The 19,919-nt window shown below is 37.3% G+C and overlaps 1 protein-coding gene across 1 annotated transcript in view; it reads left to right on the forward strand.

Annotated features, from left to right (window-relative positions):
* The window catches only part of RYBP (RING1 and YY1 binding protein), a 75,090-nt gene extending 58,680 nt beyond the window's left edge, over positions 1–16,410 (forward strand). Inside the window, exons 3-5 of the mRNA XM_072598665.1 lie at positions 11,485–11,661; positions 11,771–11,869; positions 13,930–16,410. Coding sequence (XP_072454766.1) covers positions 11,485–11,661; positions 11,771–11,869; positions 13,930–14,182 — 529 coding nt within the window. The 3' untranslated portion in view covers positions 14,183–16,410. The remainder of the gene's footprint in view (positions 1–11,484; positions 11,662–11,770; positions 11,870–13,929) is intronic.
* The last annotated feature ends 3,509 nt before the right edge of the window (positions 16,411–19,919 follow it).

Below are 19,919 nucleotides of genomic sequence, written 5' to 3' on the forward strand. Positions count from 1 at the left end.
GACCTGAACTCCCCTTTGCCCTGGGGGGGGGGGGGGGCGTTGTGGAGTTCTTTGGTTGTTTTGACTTGACAATTTTGAGATTTTTGCTGATGCTTTTGTGGTTTTTCATTTGAGAATTTCAGAAAGTGACCATAGAATTATTTTCTATTTGCTCTCAAATTCTAGTAGATTTGGGCAGTTTTCACTTGTAATTTCTTTATATTTATAGATGGCACCCAGGCCTTAAATTTATTATTATTTTCATCTTCTTTAATTTCTTCCGGATACTTTGTATAGTCCTTGTGGCTTTTCTCTGAGACTGTTTGGATGACTGACTTCTATCTCTAGTGCTTATTACTGTTAGCACAGTGCCTGGCACTCAATAGGTCTTTAAATGTTTATTGACTATTTTGATTTATTGGGTACTAGACTGACCCTGTCTTCCTGGGTCTAGTTCCCATTTGTTTTGTCTTCCTGCTACAATGATTTGTTTCCACCCAGAGCTTCCTTGGTATTTTGGCAGTCTTTCTGAGACTTTTTTCTGAAGAGTTGGAAAGGCAATGGGGAAAATGTATAAATGATGTGAAGAAGATGCCCCCTAACCCTAAATGATCAAACATAAAGAGAAACTGCATTTTGTAGAATTGTTGCTAGAAGCAGGGAGGGGAAATAATAGAGAAAAGATGATTTTGTTAGGGGTTTGTTCTGTGATAGCTTTGTTACTATCTGAAGTAAAGGGGAAAGGAAATTTCACCTTTTACATTCATGAATAAGGTACCATTTAGAATTCCTCTACTTCTTAAATACTGAAATTTTCTAAGAAGACCAAAAAAACTTTAGAAGTCATCTAGTTCAATCTTTTTTTTCATCTTACCCACTGAGAAAGCTGAGGCCCCAAAATTTCAATTGATTTGCTCAAAGTAATGAAATTAGTCAGCAGGAGAGTCAGTATTCAAACCTAGGTCCTCTACAGTTTTCCCTTTCACATTGCAACTTTCCCCATTGCATTTTTTGGGTCAGCATAAGAAATGGGAGTTTTTTGGGAGTTTTGCAGAAGCCACAGACACAGAAAAGCTATAGAAATACAGACATGGATAAAATTTATGTATGGTATTGTATAATACCAACATATTTTATCTTAATACCATAATAATTCAGATTTCTTCTCTGGTACAAAGGGAGGGCCAAAAAAATTTTATGTGGACTTTCCAGATCACAACTCCTCTTCTCCCCCGCCCATGTGGAAGGGAAAATTGTACTGACTCTGACTCTAAATCTAGTGCCCCTTCCACTATAGCACACTCATAATTTTGAGAGGAATGAATGGATTTCTATAATCATAGGAGATCTTTGTAATGATAGAATTTTTAAAATCTGTGTTTAGTAGCTCTAACAGATGGATATCTTATTTTACTGTTTGCATTGAGATGTTAATTCCAAACTTCACTTTGCCACCTAAGTTTCACTATGTTAATGCATACTATGAGGCAATACAAGTTGGTTTTATTACTAGCAAAGGTAAAAATAAACCAGTAATAATTTTCTTTGGAAAATAAGACAATTTTGGAATTCAATGAGGTTTTTTTAAAATTCTCCTAATTTGTGAGTTATTCCTACTTCTGAACTCCATGAAGGTGCATTATTGGCCAACTCTGATTTTGGAACCATTTAAAGTCTTTGAAAAGGTGAAGTACAAAATGGAATTGTATTGGTATCTTTGATAACAAAACGGGGTCGGGGGAGATGCATATGTAGCTCAAGGAAGAAGACAGCTTGCCTTTCACTTTATGAGCCACAATAATTATTTTATAACCCTAGGTTTTTGCACACACATCTAGTGACACAAGTCATTTAGTAAATGCTTAGATTGGATTTTTGAAGTTGCAGTAGATGGCATGTGTTTCATACTAAATAGTGCATCACAAATAAAGAGATAAATGAGATCAAAACAGAGTACTGAGTTGTCTTGAATTGGGGTTTAATTGAGGCAGCTAAGTATAACATGAGGAACAAAACATGGAACAAGAACTCTGAAGCACTCTACGTCCTACATGAGTTTAATTCATGTGAACTGTAAAAACTTTCTGGTGTGTTTCATCTTTAACTTTATACTTTGCAGAATGAGGCAGAGCCAGAAGGCTCCACAGAGTTTACTGTATTATCAAAATGTGACACATGACATGATATGAGGACATTGTAAAAATGGCATGGATTCATTTGCTTAATGCAGGCTTACCACAAACCTTTAATTTGTAAAAAACAGTATCTACAAAGCACAATAAAGCAAGATCTCTGTATACGTAGTTTGACTTCTCACTGTTGGGTTGCCACTTGTGGTTCTGGCATTCATATACCTCCAAACTGCCGGTAGCCTTGAGTACAAGTGTTCCTTTACTTTAGGTAGACTAATTCATAGTAATACAAATAAGTCAAATTCCAGTTTTCTGTTAACTTCTGTCATAGAAATTTCACGCCAAATTTTGGGGTTCTGGGAATTTAAAAATGTACTTAATACAAAGAAGTTTGTGAACAAAATCATAATATTCAATCAACAAATGCTAGGTACTGAGGGTACAAAGACAAAAATGAAAATCCTGCTCTTGAGAAGCTTTACATTATTATTTCAAAGAACACAATCTGCTTATATGCATATGTGATTTTTTTGAGATACTAAAATCTGGGGAGAGAGGATTCTGGGTCAGAAAATACCTCATGTAGGAGGTAGTACTTGAATTGAACCTAGGGAGTCTACAATGAGGAGGTGTGCATTTCAGGGTCAGTTTAACAGGGCCAAAGTATAGACAATAAATCTGAAACTTCAGAACAAATTAATAGTAAGAGATGTCATTTCCACAAAATTTGGAGTTCCAAATTTTCTCCCCATTTCTCCACTCCCCCACCCCAAAACGCTGAGCATTCTAATTAACCCTATCACCAGTCTGCCCTCCCTTCTCTTATCCCCATCTTCTCTTTTGTCCTGTAGGGCAAGATAACTTTCTATACCGCATTACCTGTATTTCTTATTTCCTAGTTGTATGCAAGAACAATACTCAACAGTTGTTCCTAAAACTTAGAGTTCCAACATCTCTTCCTCCCTCCCTCCCCACCCATCCCCTTTGGGAAGGCAAGCAATTCAATATAGGCCATATCTGTGAAGTTTTGCAAATGACTTGCATAATAGTCGTGTTGTGTAAGACTACTATATTTCCCTCCATCCTATCCTGCCCCCCATTTATTCTATTCTCTCTTTTGATCCTATCCCTCCCCAAGAGTGTTGACTTCTAATTGCTCCCTCCTCCCATTGCCCTCCCTTCCATTATCCCCTTCTCCCCCACTTTCCTGTATTGTAAGATAGATTTTCATACCCAAGTGAGTGTGCATTTTATTCCTTCCTTTAGTCGAATGTGATGAAAGTAAGCTTCATGTTTTTTCTCTCACCTCCCCACTTTTTCCCTCCACTGAAAAGTCATTTACTTGCCTCTTTTATGAGAGATAATTTGCCCCATTCCATTTCTCCCTTTCTCCTCCCAATATATTTCTCTCACCACTTAATTTCATTTTTTTTAAGATACGATCCCATCCTATTCTATTCACTCTGTGCTCTCTGTCTGTGTGTGTGTGCGTGTGCATGTGTATGTGTGTGTGTGTAATCCCACCCACTACCCAGATACTGAAAAGTTTCAAGAGTTACAAATATTGTCTTTCCATGTAGGAATGTAAACAGTTCAGCTTTAGTAAGTCCCTTATGACTTCTCTTTGCTGTTCACGTTTTCATGCTTCTCTTCATTCTTGTGTTTGAAAGTCACATTTTCTTTTCAGCTCTGGTCTTTTCATCAAGAATGCTTGAAAGCCCTCTATTTCATTTAAAGACCATTTTTTTTCCCCTGAAGTATTATTTATACTCAGTTTTGCTGGGTAGGTGATTCTTGATTTTAGTCCTAGTTTCTTTGACTTCTGGAATGTCATATTTCATGCCCTGCTATTTGTTAATGTAGAGGCTGCTAGATCTTGTGTTATCCTGATTGTATTTCCACAGTACTTGAATTGTTTCTTTCTAGCTGCTTGCAATATTTTCTCCTTGACCAGGGAGCTCTGGAATTTGGCCACAATGTTCCTAGGAGTTTCTCTTTTTGGATCTCTTTCAGGAGGTGATCGGTGGATTCTTTGAATACTTATTTTGCCCTGTGGTTCTAGAATCTCAGGGCAGTTTTCCTTGATAATTTCATGAAAGATGATGTCTAGGCTCTTGTTTTTGATCATGGCTTTCAGGTAGTCCTATAATTTTTAAATTGTCTCTCCTGGATCTATTTTCCAGGTCAGTTGTTTCTCCAATGAGATATTTCACATTATCTTCCATTTTTTCATTCTTTTGGTTTTGTTTTGTGATTTCTTAGTTTCCCATAAAGTCATTAGCCTCCATCTGCTCCATTCTAATTTTTAAAGAACTGTTTTCTTCAGTGAGCTTTTTTAACCTCCTTTTCCATTTGGCTAATTCTGCTTTTTAAAGCATTCTTCTCCTTATTGGCTTTTTGAACCTCTTTTGCCAATTGAGTTAGCCTATTTTTAGAGGTGTTATTTTCTTCAGCATATTTTTGGGTCTCCTTTAACAAGGTGTTGACTTGCTTTTCATGCTTTTCTTGCATGTCTCTCATTTCTCTTCCCAACTTGTCCTTCACTAAGTCTCTTACTTGATTTTCAAAATCCTTTTTGAGCTCTTCCATGGCCTGAGACCACTGAATATTTTAGATGTTTGGGATACAGAGGCCTTGACTTTTATGTCTTTCCCTGATGGTAAACATTGTTCTTCCTCATCCAAAATGATGGGAGAAGATATCTGTTCACCTCGAAAGTAACCTATTGTCTTATTTTTTCCCTTTTTTGGGCATTTTTCCAACCAGTTACTTGACTTTTGGGTCTTTTGTCAAGAGTAGGGTATACTCTGGGAATCTGTAAGATCTCAGTTCCTCCAAGGTGGCATAATCAAGCATGTACACTGCTCTGGAAACAGGAAGAAATTTTTGTGCCCAGAATCTTAGCAGTTACCTCTCCACAGCCACCTGGCCTCCATATCCCCACCAAGTCAGCCCTGGGGGCTGATTTTCAGATAAGCTGGATGGGCAGGGCTGCCATTCTGTGTGAGACAAAGACCAGCTCCCTCAGGGCTGAGGTAATTCAGCTCCTCAGTGCCCCCAGGGGTTTTAGGATCCAACAATGGATGCAGGCAGCTGTACTGGCTAGTGGGAGAACTGCTGCTGCCTGAGGCTGCAGCTATGGGAAGGCCCTTTTGCCTTCCTGGCCAGCTGAAAAAACCCCCATCACTGACTTTTGACACCTGTGGGTTGAGGGATCTGCGACTGCTGCTGCTGGGACTGGGGATTCCGCCCCCAGGTGTCCTCCCAGAGTCACGCCAGCCGCCTGTGTTTGGCCAAGGCTGGGCTAGGCTCCACTCCACATTCGTTGCAACCCAGGTTTCCATTTCCGTGGCCCTTTCAGGTCACCCTGGGCTGGAAAATCTCCACTCTGTTGTTCTCCACTTCTGCTGCTCCAAAATTTGTTGAGAGTCCCTCTCTATAGGTATTTTATGGGCTGTGTGGGGAGACCCTGCATATGTGTGTCTTTCTACTTCGCCATCTTGGCTCCGCCCCCGAAACAAATGATGTAATTGTAAGCCAATGCTTTAGGAATATTTGACTAGGTGTATTGATTGGAGGGTGGAAACTGGAGTCAGTTTAGGAGATGATTGCTAAAATAATAGTTTAGACAAGAAGTATTAAGGGCTTGAATTGTAGGTGGTAGCATGTGAGTAGAGGATATCTGACCCATTGGATGAAGGCAGATGATGTGACACAGGAACCATCCTGTGCCTAGCTGAAATAATCAGGCGTACCTCTGGACCTATCTGTTAAAATAGTCCACTGGTAAACCTTTCTAGTGGTGAAGGACTTCAGAGTTTAAAAACTGAGAATTCCAGATTAAAAGTCAGTCTCTACCCCTGAAGATAGTCTGGGGGAGGAGAGGTTTCTTTTCCCCCCTCTCCTCCCTTCTTTCCATCCTGTCCCTGAAGTTAACCCCATCTTTGGACAAACTGGACCAGTAGGAGACAACACATACAGGCAGGAGGAGAGTGTCACACACAACAGATGCAGAAAGATAGTCATCTCAACAATGGGACTTTGGGACAGTCACCTCAACAGTGGGACTTTGGGACCATAAAGCAACAGGAATTGTGAGTTAGATGCACACTCTTTAAGTTGAGCCTCCTCTTCCAGTGGACCTAGGTGCATTTGTGGGAGAGTGTGCTCTAGACTTTTGGGGGAATGTTTTGTATCAACTGTTCTTACTATACCTTCTTAATATGCTTTTTCTAAAAGCTAAAAAAAAAAGTTACCAGCCTCTTGGTGATTCTGTAAGAGATCGAAAGGATTGTAGTATACTTGACAGAAGTAAGGATATTAGAAGGGATATGATTTTGAGGGGAAGAATGTTCTGCTTTACACTTGTGGAATTTGAGATGCCTTTTGGGATATGTAGTTGATAAGGTGCAGTAGGCAACTGGTGCATTACTGGAAGTGCAGGAAAAGATAGCATTCCTTATTCTTATTCCTTTCTCTGGCTATAGGTATAAGTTAAATGAAGTAGTCAAAGGGTAAAGGAGGTACTCCTTCAGAAATGTTTTCTTATGAGGCATGGAATAATGCCCTTTAAGTGGCATTATTTAATAGTGTTTTTTCATTTTTTTGTTCCTAGTCAATTTCGGTTAAACTAACATGTTGACCTTACTTTATTTTCAAAAATCATAATCTGTCATTTATAGATAAGGAAACTGGAGCTCAGAGTGACTTGCCCAAGATCATAGAGGCAGTAAGTGTCAGAGCTAGGGTTTGAACCAAGTCTTCTGACCTGAATGTGTAAACAAAGGAAGCTTTGTAGGGAAGCCTCTTGGAAGAGGTTGTATTTAGGATGCCTTCTATGGTTAGTTATGAAGGACATTTGTTGTCCTTTGTATAATCTTTCATTGGGGACAGGCTAGTTGGCTCCATACATAAAAGTTGTGGCACAAAACCAGATTTTTGAGAACCACCGATGTTGAAACTGCCGAAATAGGTGTGACTGAAGGCGGGGGGGGGGGGGGGGGGGGGGGGCGGCGCGGTGAAGAATGGGAAGAGCCGAGGATACCAAGCAATGGGCTGGGGGAATTGAAGAGGCCATGACAGAAGGAAGACGGAATGACACCTCCTTACTCGGTTCTGTAAAATCACTCCCATGAAGCACTTAGTAGGTGCATAACAAATGCTTGTTCAATTGAATGCTTGTTCAGTTGAATTGGATATTAGACTATCACTTCTGTTTTAGAAATAATTGTAAAACGCAGCTGGAATTTGAATGGCTTTTTAACTCCGGGAGAAAATTCAAATGTTTATGAGTGTCATTTTTCATACCTAGATCTTCTGATTCCCCTCCTAAAATGTACTCAGGAATTTCAATAATATGGAGATGGTGTTTTTAAAATGAATTTTAATGATTTTGAAAATTCATTATAATGAAACATGAGTTAGCTTTTAACAGCCTTAGTTTCTTAAGGATAAATAATAAAATGAGCATTTCCATTAACGTAGTAGAATAGGAAAAAAAAGTTGATTGTACATGAATACTTGCTATTCCTTTTAAATGTGTAATAAAATTACATAACTTGTTTTCTTCTCTCTCACCTCTTACCTGACCTATAGATGGGTATATTAGACGCAAATATATGTGTGTATGTTAATATAAAACCATTTTATAAACTTTTATTAGTTCTTTCTCTTGATGCATATGGTATCTTCTTTCCTATGTCCTTTGTAGTTATTTTGAGTTTTTATAAATACAGTTATCAAACTTTTTAGTAAGCATTTTTGTATTAGTCCAAATTCCTGATTCCAAGACCAGATTTCTGAGGAGTATTAAAAATATTTTTTTCTCTTGGAAAATCCTGAGTTATGGAATCAAAGAATTTCAGTTCCTCCAATTTCCATGTTATATAGCTTGAGAAATTGTGTGGGGGTGGCTGTTGCCCAATTTTTGTTTTTAAAATCTCTCAGGACCAAAACAAATCAAATTGTAACTGGTACTGGTACTGGTGAAATAGGCTTGTCAACAGATAAGATTTCCAAATCTTATGTCTCATTAACCCAATAGAGATTTCAGTTTAGAACTTCCATTTTGCTGATAAACAGGTCAATAGACTGCAATAAAGTGATTATGAATGAACTGACTAAAATAAACATGCATCAGTGTTCATCCAGTGAAGACCTCACAGACATGCACTTTTTGTTTATTTATTGCTAGTGCCTTCGATATATACTATTGAGTTAAATTAACTGCAAAAAACACCTGAATATGCTGGGAATGTTGATGATGTTGGTTGGTGTTTGGATTTTGTATTTTATTGTGATTTGTTTATTTTAAGATGGGAAGTTATCAATGTAACCTTCAGTGGCAACAGTAACTTTTGCATCAACACTTCATGAGTAGTGAAGTATGTCAGGTTCCAGGGGTGCTGACTGGTTGTATCCCAAAAGATCATTTGTAGTATACTCAACAAAAATAAGGTGATTAGAACCTATAAAAATAGTAGTTGTAGGAGAAAGTCCCCATGACTGTTTGGGTTGAGGAAATCTCTGCTTACCTTGTAGTTTCTAAGAGGCCTACCTTCTCTTTGTATTTTCCACAAATACTAATGCCAGTATGCATGCCTTAAACCTCTGTTAAGTGAATTCCCCACCCTTGCCACAGTTCTTTAAAATGATTTTCCTAAAGTGAAAGTCTTGACCATGTCACTCAATAAATCATGTCTCCCTGTTGTTTTAAGGTTAAAAATGTTTGAACTCCTGTTTGACTTTTTAAAATTTTTTAGTTTTCAACATAAGATTTTGAGTACTGAATTTTCTCTGCCTTCCTTCACTCTCCCTCCCCAAGATGGTGTGCAGTCTGATATGGGCTGTAACCTATAGCCTATATGTATACATATGCAGTCATATTAAACATATTTCAACATTAGTCGTGTGGATGACTAGAATTAGAATAAAGGGGGGAAACTATGAGAAAGAAGAAAAAAGAGAAAATAGTATGCTGTGGTCTGCATTCAGAATCCATAGTTCTCTCTGGATAATGGATAGCATTTTCCATCACAAATCTTTTAGAATTGTCTTAGATCCTTGTATTGCTGAGGAGAGTTAAGTCTGTCAAAGTTGGTGATCTCACAGTGTAGGTGTTAATGTTTACAACATTCTCCTGGTTCTGCTCCCTTCACTCAGCATCAGTTCATGTAAGTCTAGGTTTTTCTGAAGTCCCACTTGCTCATCATTTCTTATGGAACAGTAGTATTCTATTACGTTGTTATACCGCAACTTGTTAAGCCATTCTTCATTTGATGAGCATCTCCTCAATTTTTGATTCTTGACCTCCACAAGAACTGCTATAAATATTTTTGTACACATGGGTCCTTTTCCCTATTTTATGATCTCTTTGGGATACAGATCTAATAGTGTTATTACTGGGTCAGAGGGTATGCAGTTTTATAGCCCTTTGGGCGTAGTTCCAAATTGCTCTCCAGAATGGTTGGATCAGTTCGCAACTCTACCAACAATGCGTTAGTGTTCCAATTTTTCCATATCTTCTCCAACATTTATTTTTTGCCCATTTTATTCCTATTTTGTCATGTTAACCAGTCTCATTGGTGTGATGTGGTACTTCAGAGTTGTTTTAATTTGCATTTCTCTAGTCAGTGATTTAGAGTCCTGTTTGGCTTTTAAAGTCCTTCACAACCTGGCACTCCTACTCCACAAGCAGTGGATGCCCTCCCAGTTTTTAGTTTCCACACGCATACACACATACTTCTGTACATACTGTTTCCCTTTAAAGAAAGAACTCAACTTGAGGGCAGAAATTGTGTTATTGTTCTCCTTGTATCTCCACTAACACTATTCCTGGCAGACTGAACCATTTCAATAATTGATTATTGAGTACTTGAATGAAAATGAATGTATTCTCAGTCATTCTCATTAAAATATCTGTTTAACTCATTGTACAACTGAATTGTTATTGTATTAGTGTCATGATTTCCTTTGGTAGGCAGATTATTAACATTTATCATGTTGGAAGTACTGTGCAACTTTTATCTTGTTCTAACTCATATTTCACACAAGAGTAAATAGTTAAAAGATCCTTTGGATCTTCTCAGTTACTACCAACTTTCATCTTTTATTCTCTTCTATTGTTGAAACCAGTTAGGTTTATAGGCAACTGTTCCACTCCTCTGTTCCTTTTCTCTTGTTAGTGTTGTGGCAAAACTTTGGTCCTTGTGTAGAGAGATAAGGAAAGCTGCTGGCAGAAAGCCTGTGGCCCATGTTATCAAAGGTGGTTAATTCCAAGGCCAGTGTAAAGAATTTCCTTGATCTGCCCTTTTGAATGAATGAAAGAGAAAATAGTATGCTATGATCTGCATTCAGAATCCATAGTTCTTTCTCTCTGGATATGGATAGCATTTTCCATCATAAATCTTTTAGAATTGTCTTAGATCCTGAGAGGGGAGAAAAAGGGAAGATTTTCCCCATAAGGAAGAGCTTGTCATGAAAGGGCTTAGAAAGATGTGGAACGTGGGTGGAATATTTTTACCTTTGAATAATCCTAGAATTTTGGTTGGCTTATTTTGATTGTAATCTTTAAATTTTTCTTAATTTATTTATTAGATTTTTATGTTGTAGAAATAGGTTGCTTTTGCATCCATAGTTCCGTTATTTGCTAGGTCTGGTCCTGATTTCCTTGATTTTTAGTGTGTTTCATATAAGAATTTCTGCATAATTGATTTTATAGAGAATATAGAGATTTGCAGTCCTTTCCATTTTGTTCTGAAGGAATAGGCATTGTGGGGAACATGATTGGCACTATTTAGAACATGTAGACAATGGTTCTAAGAGACAGTGTCAGTTGGAGATTGGCACAGACACAACTGTTGATGGCCCATTTGAATACGCTATTTGTCTTAGGTTTGTTGAAAGTGATTTTTAATATTCACCCCCTACTGGGAATGAATATAAACCTCAGTTACCTTTTCTTGGTCAGATGTATTACTCATGCACAAAACTGTAGGGGAGCAGACTTGGGCTCAGTAAACTAGTTTGGGAGATTAGTGGCTGACTCACTTCCAATTTGACTCTAAATCTCTTTTTAAGAAATTGCCAGTGTCTGAAGACTTAAGAAAAGCTTATTTTAAATCTGCAATCAATACAATTTTGACGTAAAAAGTAGTTTTTAATGTTCCTATACAAAAGGAAGCTTTCTGTTAGAATATTGGGCAGTTTGCAAGAGAAGCATGTGTATATTACTATGAAAACCAAAAAGTTTTCTAGTTTATACTTAGTAGGTTGTAGTTTTGGCAAATGTAAATTTTAAAATGTTTCCAGTTATTCAAATTAACTTGTTTTCTGAAGTAATTGACAGCTGGTTTTTTTTTTTCTCCTTTTGTAGAAAACCTAGAATAAACTCTCAGCTGGTGGCACAACAAGTGGCCCAGCAGTATGCCACTCCTCCACCACCTAAAAAGGAAAAGAAGGAAAAAGTGGAAAAGCAGGAAAAAGAGAAACCAGATAAAGAGAAAGAAATTAGCCCTAGTGTTACAAAGAAAAACACCAACAAGAAGACAAAGTAAGTCCCAAGGAAGCCAGAAATTTGTCATTCATAGTTGAGCTGATTAAATTGTAAATGAAGTCATAAATTGTATTAAAGCATATTATTTTTTGCTCCTTCTTTTTAGACCAAAGTCAGATATTCTGAAAGATCCTCCTAGTGAAGCAAACAGTATACAATCTGGGAATGCTACAACAAAGACGAGTGACTCAAATCACACTTCAAGGTAAGAAATTAGCAACAAATTGACGGATTAATTCTATGATTTAGCCAGTGAAAAATTGTATACCTGTTAAGTGTCAGAGGCACAGGTAAAAGGATCTTAAAATACATTGTCTAAAAATGACATTTGCATCACTGGCCAAAATAAACAGAAGAGCCAGGAAAATGTCATTAATAGATTTTTCTAGTGGCTCTTATAGTTGTAAGGTATAGTTGGTTTCACCATTTCATATCTGAAATCATTAGAGAATGTAAATGTTTTGTGCAAATAATGAACTATGCCTCATATGCAGTCAAGCTTGCACTCCATGTTTGAATTGAGGCATTTGCATTCCTTTATAAAGTATTTTTGTTCTCAGGCCTCTTTAGGCTTATTTGCATTGACATAATTTCTCTCAATTCCTTCTATAATGATAGTAGGGAAATGAAGAAAAAATTTACAGTGTTTTCTTACTAGTATTATTTGTGTTGAATTTGGAAATCTCTTTCTGGTAGTCTCATCCAGTTATCATTGATTAAAAGGTTTCTAGAATATTATTATTGGGTATTTAGTGAGGTGACAATATAATGGATATAATGGGAGCAATAAGTACATACTTAGGTGCCAAATGAAAACCTACAGTTGCTCCAAAAATTAAAAGGAGAGATTGCAGTCTGGTGAGTCATGTGGGTAGGACTCAGTACTTCAGTCAGTAAAGTCATCTTAATGAAGAAAGAAATGAGAATGTTGAGGAAATTATGACAACTCTGTGTTCATAGGATGAATTTTAGAGCAAGGGCAGATATAAAGGAGAAAATGAATTGTCAGTGGAAGAAAAGGAAAGGAGTGACAATTCATTTTCACTCTGATTTACTGGGATAGAAAACTCAATGAGGAAAGAACTTTTTCCTGTGCAAACTGGCACCTCCTCTGCAAGTCTCAGAAAGGTGCCTTGGGTATTGAGATTTCAGTTACTTGTCCAAGGTCACATAGCCAAGACAGGTCAGAGATTGAACCCAGATCAACCTGACTTTGAGATCCTTCTCTCTAAACATTAATAATGATAGCAATTTATGTAATAATAGCTGGTATTATTTTAAAATACTTGTATATAGTTACATAATAGAAAGTATAGGGTACTTTGTTATTTTATCATTACTAGTTGTCTATATGTACTTTTATTATTATCCTTGTTTTACAAATCAAGAAACTGAGGCTAAAGAGTTCTTCCTGAGTCTTTTAAGTTCTATACTCTCTTCCCCTGTACCACCTTATTTGCCTTGGGTGAAGCTGTAAAAATTCTCAAGTGTTCAATCCAGGTCTTCTGACTCCATATGCATGGCTCTGTATATCTTGACTGTGGTATATTGGGAGAGGAGAAACCAGAAAACAGAGCTGATTGGGGGGGGGAGGGGGGGAGTGTCTGTCGATAAGCATTTATTAAGTGTTGAAAGTCTTAATTTGTTCACCAACTTGTATCCATTCTGTTATGATCTTCATTTGATAGAACACTGAATAGAGTGCTGGGCCTGGTGTCAGGAAGTCTTGGATTCCTGTGTGACCTCAGTCACTTACTAGCTGTGTGACCCTGGGCAAGCCATTTAATCCGCTTGCCTCACTTTTCTCATCTGTAAAATGAAGATCTTTAACAACACCTACCTTCCAAAATGATTGTGAGCACCAAATGAGATAATAATTGTAGAGCACTTAGTACAGTACCTGGAATATTATACATGTAAATGATTATTAGGAGGAGACAGTGAGCAGCACTGCTAGTGAAGGCAGAGTTTCCTCTGTGCCGCAAGGGCAGAACAAGCCTCCCTTCAATTTTTCAAATGAAATAACTACCAACTTGACTTTACCAACTACTCTTTCTTGAACTAAGATGATATTTTGATAGAAATGTTAGACTTCTGGGCATCCTACTTAATAGCGAAGAATTTCAATTCCTCCAGAGCCCCTGAGTTCAATGGAAATTTGGGGAAATGATCTGAATATCTTTGTTAGGCAAATTTTCAGCCGAATCAGGAACTTGTGTGTGAAGGATATTGAATATTATCTGTTTCTTATGATGGTTCTTTTAGGCCCAGGCTGAAAAATGTGGACAGAAGCACTGCACAACAGTTGGCAGTAACAGTGGGAAATGTCACAGTCATTATTACAGACTTTAAAGAAAAGACTCGTTCTTCTTCGACGTCATCATCGACAGTGACCTCCAGTGCAGGATCAGAACAGCAGAACCAGAGCAGCTCTGGATCGGAGAGCACAGACAAGGGCTCTTCCCGTTCCTCAACGCCCAAGGGCGACATGTCGGCAGTAAATGATGAATCTTTCTGAAATTGCACATGGAATTGTGAAAACTATGAATCAGGGTATGAAATTCAAATCTTGCACCTGCCCATGCTGCTTGCACCCTGGAGATTCTTCTGTGGACATCGACCTAGTGATGCTACCAGGATCATTTCTGCTTGCCATGGGCATCTGGCCAGCAAGGAATTTCGCACCCTGACGATTACTCTTGACACTTTTATGTATTCCATTGTTTTATATGATTTTCCTAACAATCATTTATAATTGGATGTGCTCCTGAATCTACTTTTTATAAAAATCTGCTGTGCACAATTTTCCATGTACATTACAACTGTTGGGCGTTTTTTTGGGGGGGAAAGGGGGGTGGGCAGAGCAGGGAGGGGGGGCTTTATTTATTGCATTCACAGACTCCATCCTTTTCAGCATATCCTTTAAGTTTAGTTCTTTCTTCCAGTTATACTATGTACTATCAGTTTTGATATAACTATATATATAATTATAAAAATATATATATAAAGGGTTATTTGAAACCAATACATGGCAACGCTGGTGCTTTGATACACTGTGAAGTGAAAACAACATTGAACAGTTACAGATCTGGGACAGTCCCTTCTATAAAGTGCTGAAACTAAATCGAAACCAGTCTTATATGAAGTGTGTTCCAACCTACGTGGGAACTTAAGTCTCTCGTCTGTCTAAAGAGTACTGGATGCTATAAATTTATATTTTTAAGCAGTGTGATCACAAATTACAAGACTGCTCCAGATATCCATCCTGCATTTGCAATAGAATAACAAGTCACAAGTTCTCTTGTCCAGTTGGAAGTGCTTGATCATCCAAAAGTAATTTATACTGGCTTCAGAATGCCAAGTAAATTATGGTTACGTGTTAACATTGCTAATTCTTGCATAGCCATTCATAAAAATATGGTATTCTGCAACTTGAATTCCATCCATTTTCCAGACCTGTGTTCATGACTGAGGTAATTTAAAAAAAAAAAATCTATAAAGTGTCTGTTAGTTTTAGGATTTAAGACATTAAAATCAACACTGTAATTGTTGTAGGGCTGGAATGTTTTTCAGTCAATACGGTAAGCAGTTACTTGTTTCCATGTAACATTACATAGTGATTTTTGTAATTAAATTTTTTCTTTCTTTTCCCTCTTCTCCCCACCCCCATAAGCTTCTCTCTCTGCCGATTTCTCACCACCCCCAACACTCTCTCCTCACCCCTCCCCGCCTCCCAACTAGATCTGCTTGTTTTCTGAAAGGGGATTATGAACTATATATGTTTAATACCAACAAGATGATTTTCAATTTTTATAGAAATTCATTGGTATTCTATTGTGGGAAGCTTCATTGTGAACGTTGTTCATGCTAACATCTGAGACACAAGGGCAGCTCGTGCTGATGGGGCTAGTTTTTCCCTCTAGGTAAAAAGATAATCTAACTTAAGGAAATTTCTTCCAAGCCTTTTAGAGTTTACTTTGCAGTTTGGTTCCTGTTTATCATCCCTTGAAAACACTAGTGTGACTTTTTCCTGTTTTTTCCTTTTAGCCTTTTATCTGTCGCTTTTTATACATTGACTCATGTGGCCCAGAGTGCTTCTGATCATTTTGAGCACAGAGCCAGTTCAGTATATGTGGTCATGCTTTAGGTACTCACATGTGAGAGCAGCCAATTTGTAATGACGCACCAGATTATGTTATGATAACTTGGTTTGGAAAAAAAATAACTTATGTATATGGAGGCAACTGAGTAAAAAGTAAAATTATCAGCTTGATTTTTGAGTAGCCAACAGGCAAGGTTCCTTTCACATTTACATTAAAACTATTCTGTAGTCACTAATGCATCATAATTTAAATTATACTCTCAAAAAGCATAGATTACAAAGCAGTGCCATTTGTTGCTATGGTCCTAGTCTAAAATGCATGGACAATGTTCCCCTCTTTTAAAATTATGCTTGTATTAAAGATGCAAGTTGTAATTACCTTTTTTAAATACGTTTTTAAAGTATTTATTAATGAACCAAAGGAAATCAGATGCTTTCCATAGCATCAGAATATATAATACTTAGTGGTTGGACTATGAATTTTAAATCCACATTTTAATGTTAGTGGGATATTGCAAAGACATTCCTTCTAAAAGTTTTAATATTCCTTTTATTAAGGGTCTCAGGGAGGGTAAACTGGTCAGCCATATTTATTTTCCAGAGGTGTATGAAAATGCTAAGTTTTTTATTTTACAAAAAATAAATCTTAAAATACCACCAAACTAATGTGTATGTTGCACTGCTTTTACGAATCAGTAAGTGTTAGTTTGCACTTTGTTCAGAAACACTGTGTGTATTTTTTCAAAATTAGTTTCATGTAAAGTGAATGGACCCCTAGTTTAGTGGAAAAGCTGATTAACCAGCTACTCATAGGCTGCTAATTCATTCATTGCTAATGTCTTGGTTTTTCAGTTGTGCCTCCTTGATAAATTAACTTATTTTAGGGAGGGGAGAAGAAAGGGAGGAGGATTGCTTTGGAATAAATGGAATAAAACTCTGCATTGACTAGAAATTGCAGCTAAAAGTGGAAGTTGCTAGCTAAGCAGTCAAATTTCATTGTTGGGCCAGTCCTTTAGCTGCTGCTGTGTATTCTCTTAAGGTAGTCTAGGTACTTTTAGACTTTTAGTTTCTGAAATTGATGACTATACCCCTCAGGCATGTATTCTGGAAATGGAATTCCCATAATTTCCTGCTTTTGCAGCACATAAGAACACTAGTGTAGATGATTATATATGTGTGTGTATGTGCGTGTTATACATATATACAGGTATATACATATATGTGTGTATATGTATGTATGCATGCATACACACACATTAAGGACCAGAAATACTTGGTATTCAGTGGCACAGAACGCAGGTTAAAAAAAAAGCACAGTGTTATGCTTGCAAGTTTCATTTTTTAATGCCACACAGTCTCTCACACGTGTGTGCATGCACACACAGACACACAGAGCTTGCCTGACTTGCTCTCCCTAAGTCATGCAATGAAAAAAGTAAACATTTAACACAGACAAAAAATATTTATTTTAATCAATAACTTTCAGTTTAAATTTGGCTAACTATAAAAAAGATTGGCAGACGCTTCTGTGAGTTTAGTTCCACTAAGATGTTTCACCTGCCTTATCAAGACCATTCTCAGTCTACTTTTTTAAGCTACCATATCTTAAATTATTGAAAATTTATTAATTGCTGAATATATAATAACCTTTGCTTGTATGTAACCGAAAATGGTTTAAGAGCCAACATTTAGAAATGTATGACAATGGAGCTGAACAGTTTTTAATGCGCAAGCAGTTCTGTTCTTGTGTATGACTTGTAACCTTAATTTACTGTGTAAAGATGGTTACATTATTTCCTTAGCTTTGTTTGTTGGAGACAAATAGAGAATGCTTGTTAAGTATGTCCAAACATAATCTTTATCTTGTGAATTTTTGTTAATGTATTATACGAGCTATATTTTTCATTTGCCCAGAAAGACAGCTTGTATAACGCTTTTGGAAGTTTCTGCTCTGTAAAGTCTTTAGAGCTGACAGTCTGTTAGGTTTGTTTTTTCTTCATGCTAAAGTGTCAATTGGTGGTTTTGTGAACTGGTCAGAAATTCACAGGTCTTAAATGTTTTGGGAAAATTTATATCGGACACTGCTCTTTGTCTAGCAAATAAAAGATGTTAATATATTCCTGTTACTGGCATGTGCACGACTATGTTATTAGAAGCCACTTTATCATTTTCCTGCTTTAAATAGAAATGTCTATTTATGAATTCTGCTTGTAGTTTTTTCACAAATAAAATAGTAAAATTTAACTCTGGAAGCTTTAATTTTTTTGTAGATTTTTAACCTTTAAAAAAGGTGGCTTGCCCGTTTTGTGGCAATTTTTATCTGTTGATTCTAAAGATTTTTTTTTTTTTTTTGCACAGCTATGAGGTGCAGTAGTAGTTCTCCCCCACATTCAGATTTAGGTTCTGAAGTGTACATCCCTTGTGTCTCACATGCCTTCGGTCATTGATTCAGTTCAAGTGTTGAATCAACATCAGTAGGTGAGGGAGGGGAAATAATAACATTCAGAAAATAATACTTACTCATTCTAAACTAAAAACAATAGTTTCCCCTAATCTCAGGGAGCTGTTTACTTGAAAAATTAGTAATAAAAGAATTGATTCAAATATTTGCCATGCGTTTTTAGAGCATCCCAGTGAGTTGGAAACTGAAAAAGCAGACACATCCCAGCCAGGCATGTAGTTAATGCTTTACTGCTTTTTTTTCAAAATCCATCAGATATCAGTGGATAGATATAAAGTGCTGTCCTTATTAAGGGGATTCAATGTTCTTAGGGCAGTCCTACTGGATGAGGATTGTTAATTAAGAGGAAGCAATTTCTTGGCTATATTTGATTTAGAAAGCTTGCAGAGGAAGGACATAAAAAGGACTTAAAATAATTACCCCAAGTCCTTTCCACCGATAAAGGTAGATCAAATCCTCCATTAAGTAACAAAAAACGTAATTTATTTTTTCCTTTATTGATTTTAATAGTCACTTTAACAAACTAAAATAATTGAAGTCAACAGCTTCAGAAGAATTCCCCATAAAGAGCTGGCATTTTCCATCTAGTATCAATTGTTAGTTGTGTAGTTAGATTTCTTGCCAAACCATATAATCACCAGATGAAAGGATAACCTAGAAAAACTTAGCTATATGAGAAACTTTAAATAGTTGCCACTATAATAAAAATTAAAAGTCACTCTGAATTCTTAGACTGGATGGTCTTAGAAGTCCCTTCCAGTCCTCTTATTCTGCCCTGATGTAAAATTGTGCCTGATCCATTCCTAAAACTTAGCCCTTTGTTCCATATATGGCAATGTGCTTAAAGCCTAGTTCAACCTTCCAAGTAAATATTTGGAAACAAACTTAACACTACTTGAAGAGAAAATTAGCTGGCACAATTTTGTTTTAGCAAGTGTATGCTTTACATCATTGCTTCCCAGGCTCCAGGTGAAATTCTAAGGAGGGTTTTTGAGGATCTACAACAGGGCTGTGAAGGAAGCTGGGGAAGGTTGAGATCCAAATATATGTAGGTAGGGCTCCTCCTGGGTCGTTCATTTTGTGGATCACTTGTGCTTATTCTGTAAGTTCAACAATGTTGAAGATGGACATGGTGGCTGAAGCACCTCATCTTCCCTCCTGGTTTCTTGACCTTATAGCTAGCTAATGGAAAGATCCCTGAGGCTCAGGTCTAGTGGAAGAGAAGATTGCTTGTTTGAAGATTGTTGCCCTTGGCTTTGACCCTAACAAAGCCATTAAGTTCTGGGGCCCGGTGGGGGTGGGGAGGAGTGGTACTTGGAGTAGTAATAATACTCTGAATGAACAAAATACTCCACTCTGGCCTTCCCATCCTTCCCCTTATATGGAGGGTTCAGCTGAGACTTAAGTGAAGCAGGATGTTGCTGGGCATAAAAGGCACTTCGTATTCCCCTTCCAGCTAAACCCTAGAGTTGGCACCTTACTAAAGTTTGGGGTGATGGAAAAGGGGGATTAGCTACCTAAACACTCAGCAGGTTAGTAATGGCATAGAAAACATTCTGTCACTACCTTCCCTGCAAAATTGAAGGGCTTGAACAAGATGTTTCCTGCTCAGAATCCAATGATCTTGGGAACTTAGACATCAAGGTCATTGTGTCAGGACTGCAGATTACTAGGCCAGTCTCCCCAAATCCC

Source organism: Notamacropus eugenii, chromosome 3 (genome assembly GCF_028372415.1).
Source record: "Notamacropus eugenii isolate mMacEug1 chromosome 3, mMacEug1.pri_v2, whole genome shotgun sequence".
Lineage (NCBI taxonomy): Eukaryota > Metazoa > Chordata > Mammalia > Diprotodontia > Macropodidae > Notamacropus > Notamacropus eugenii.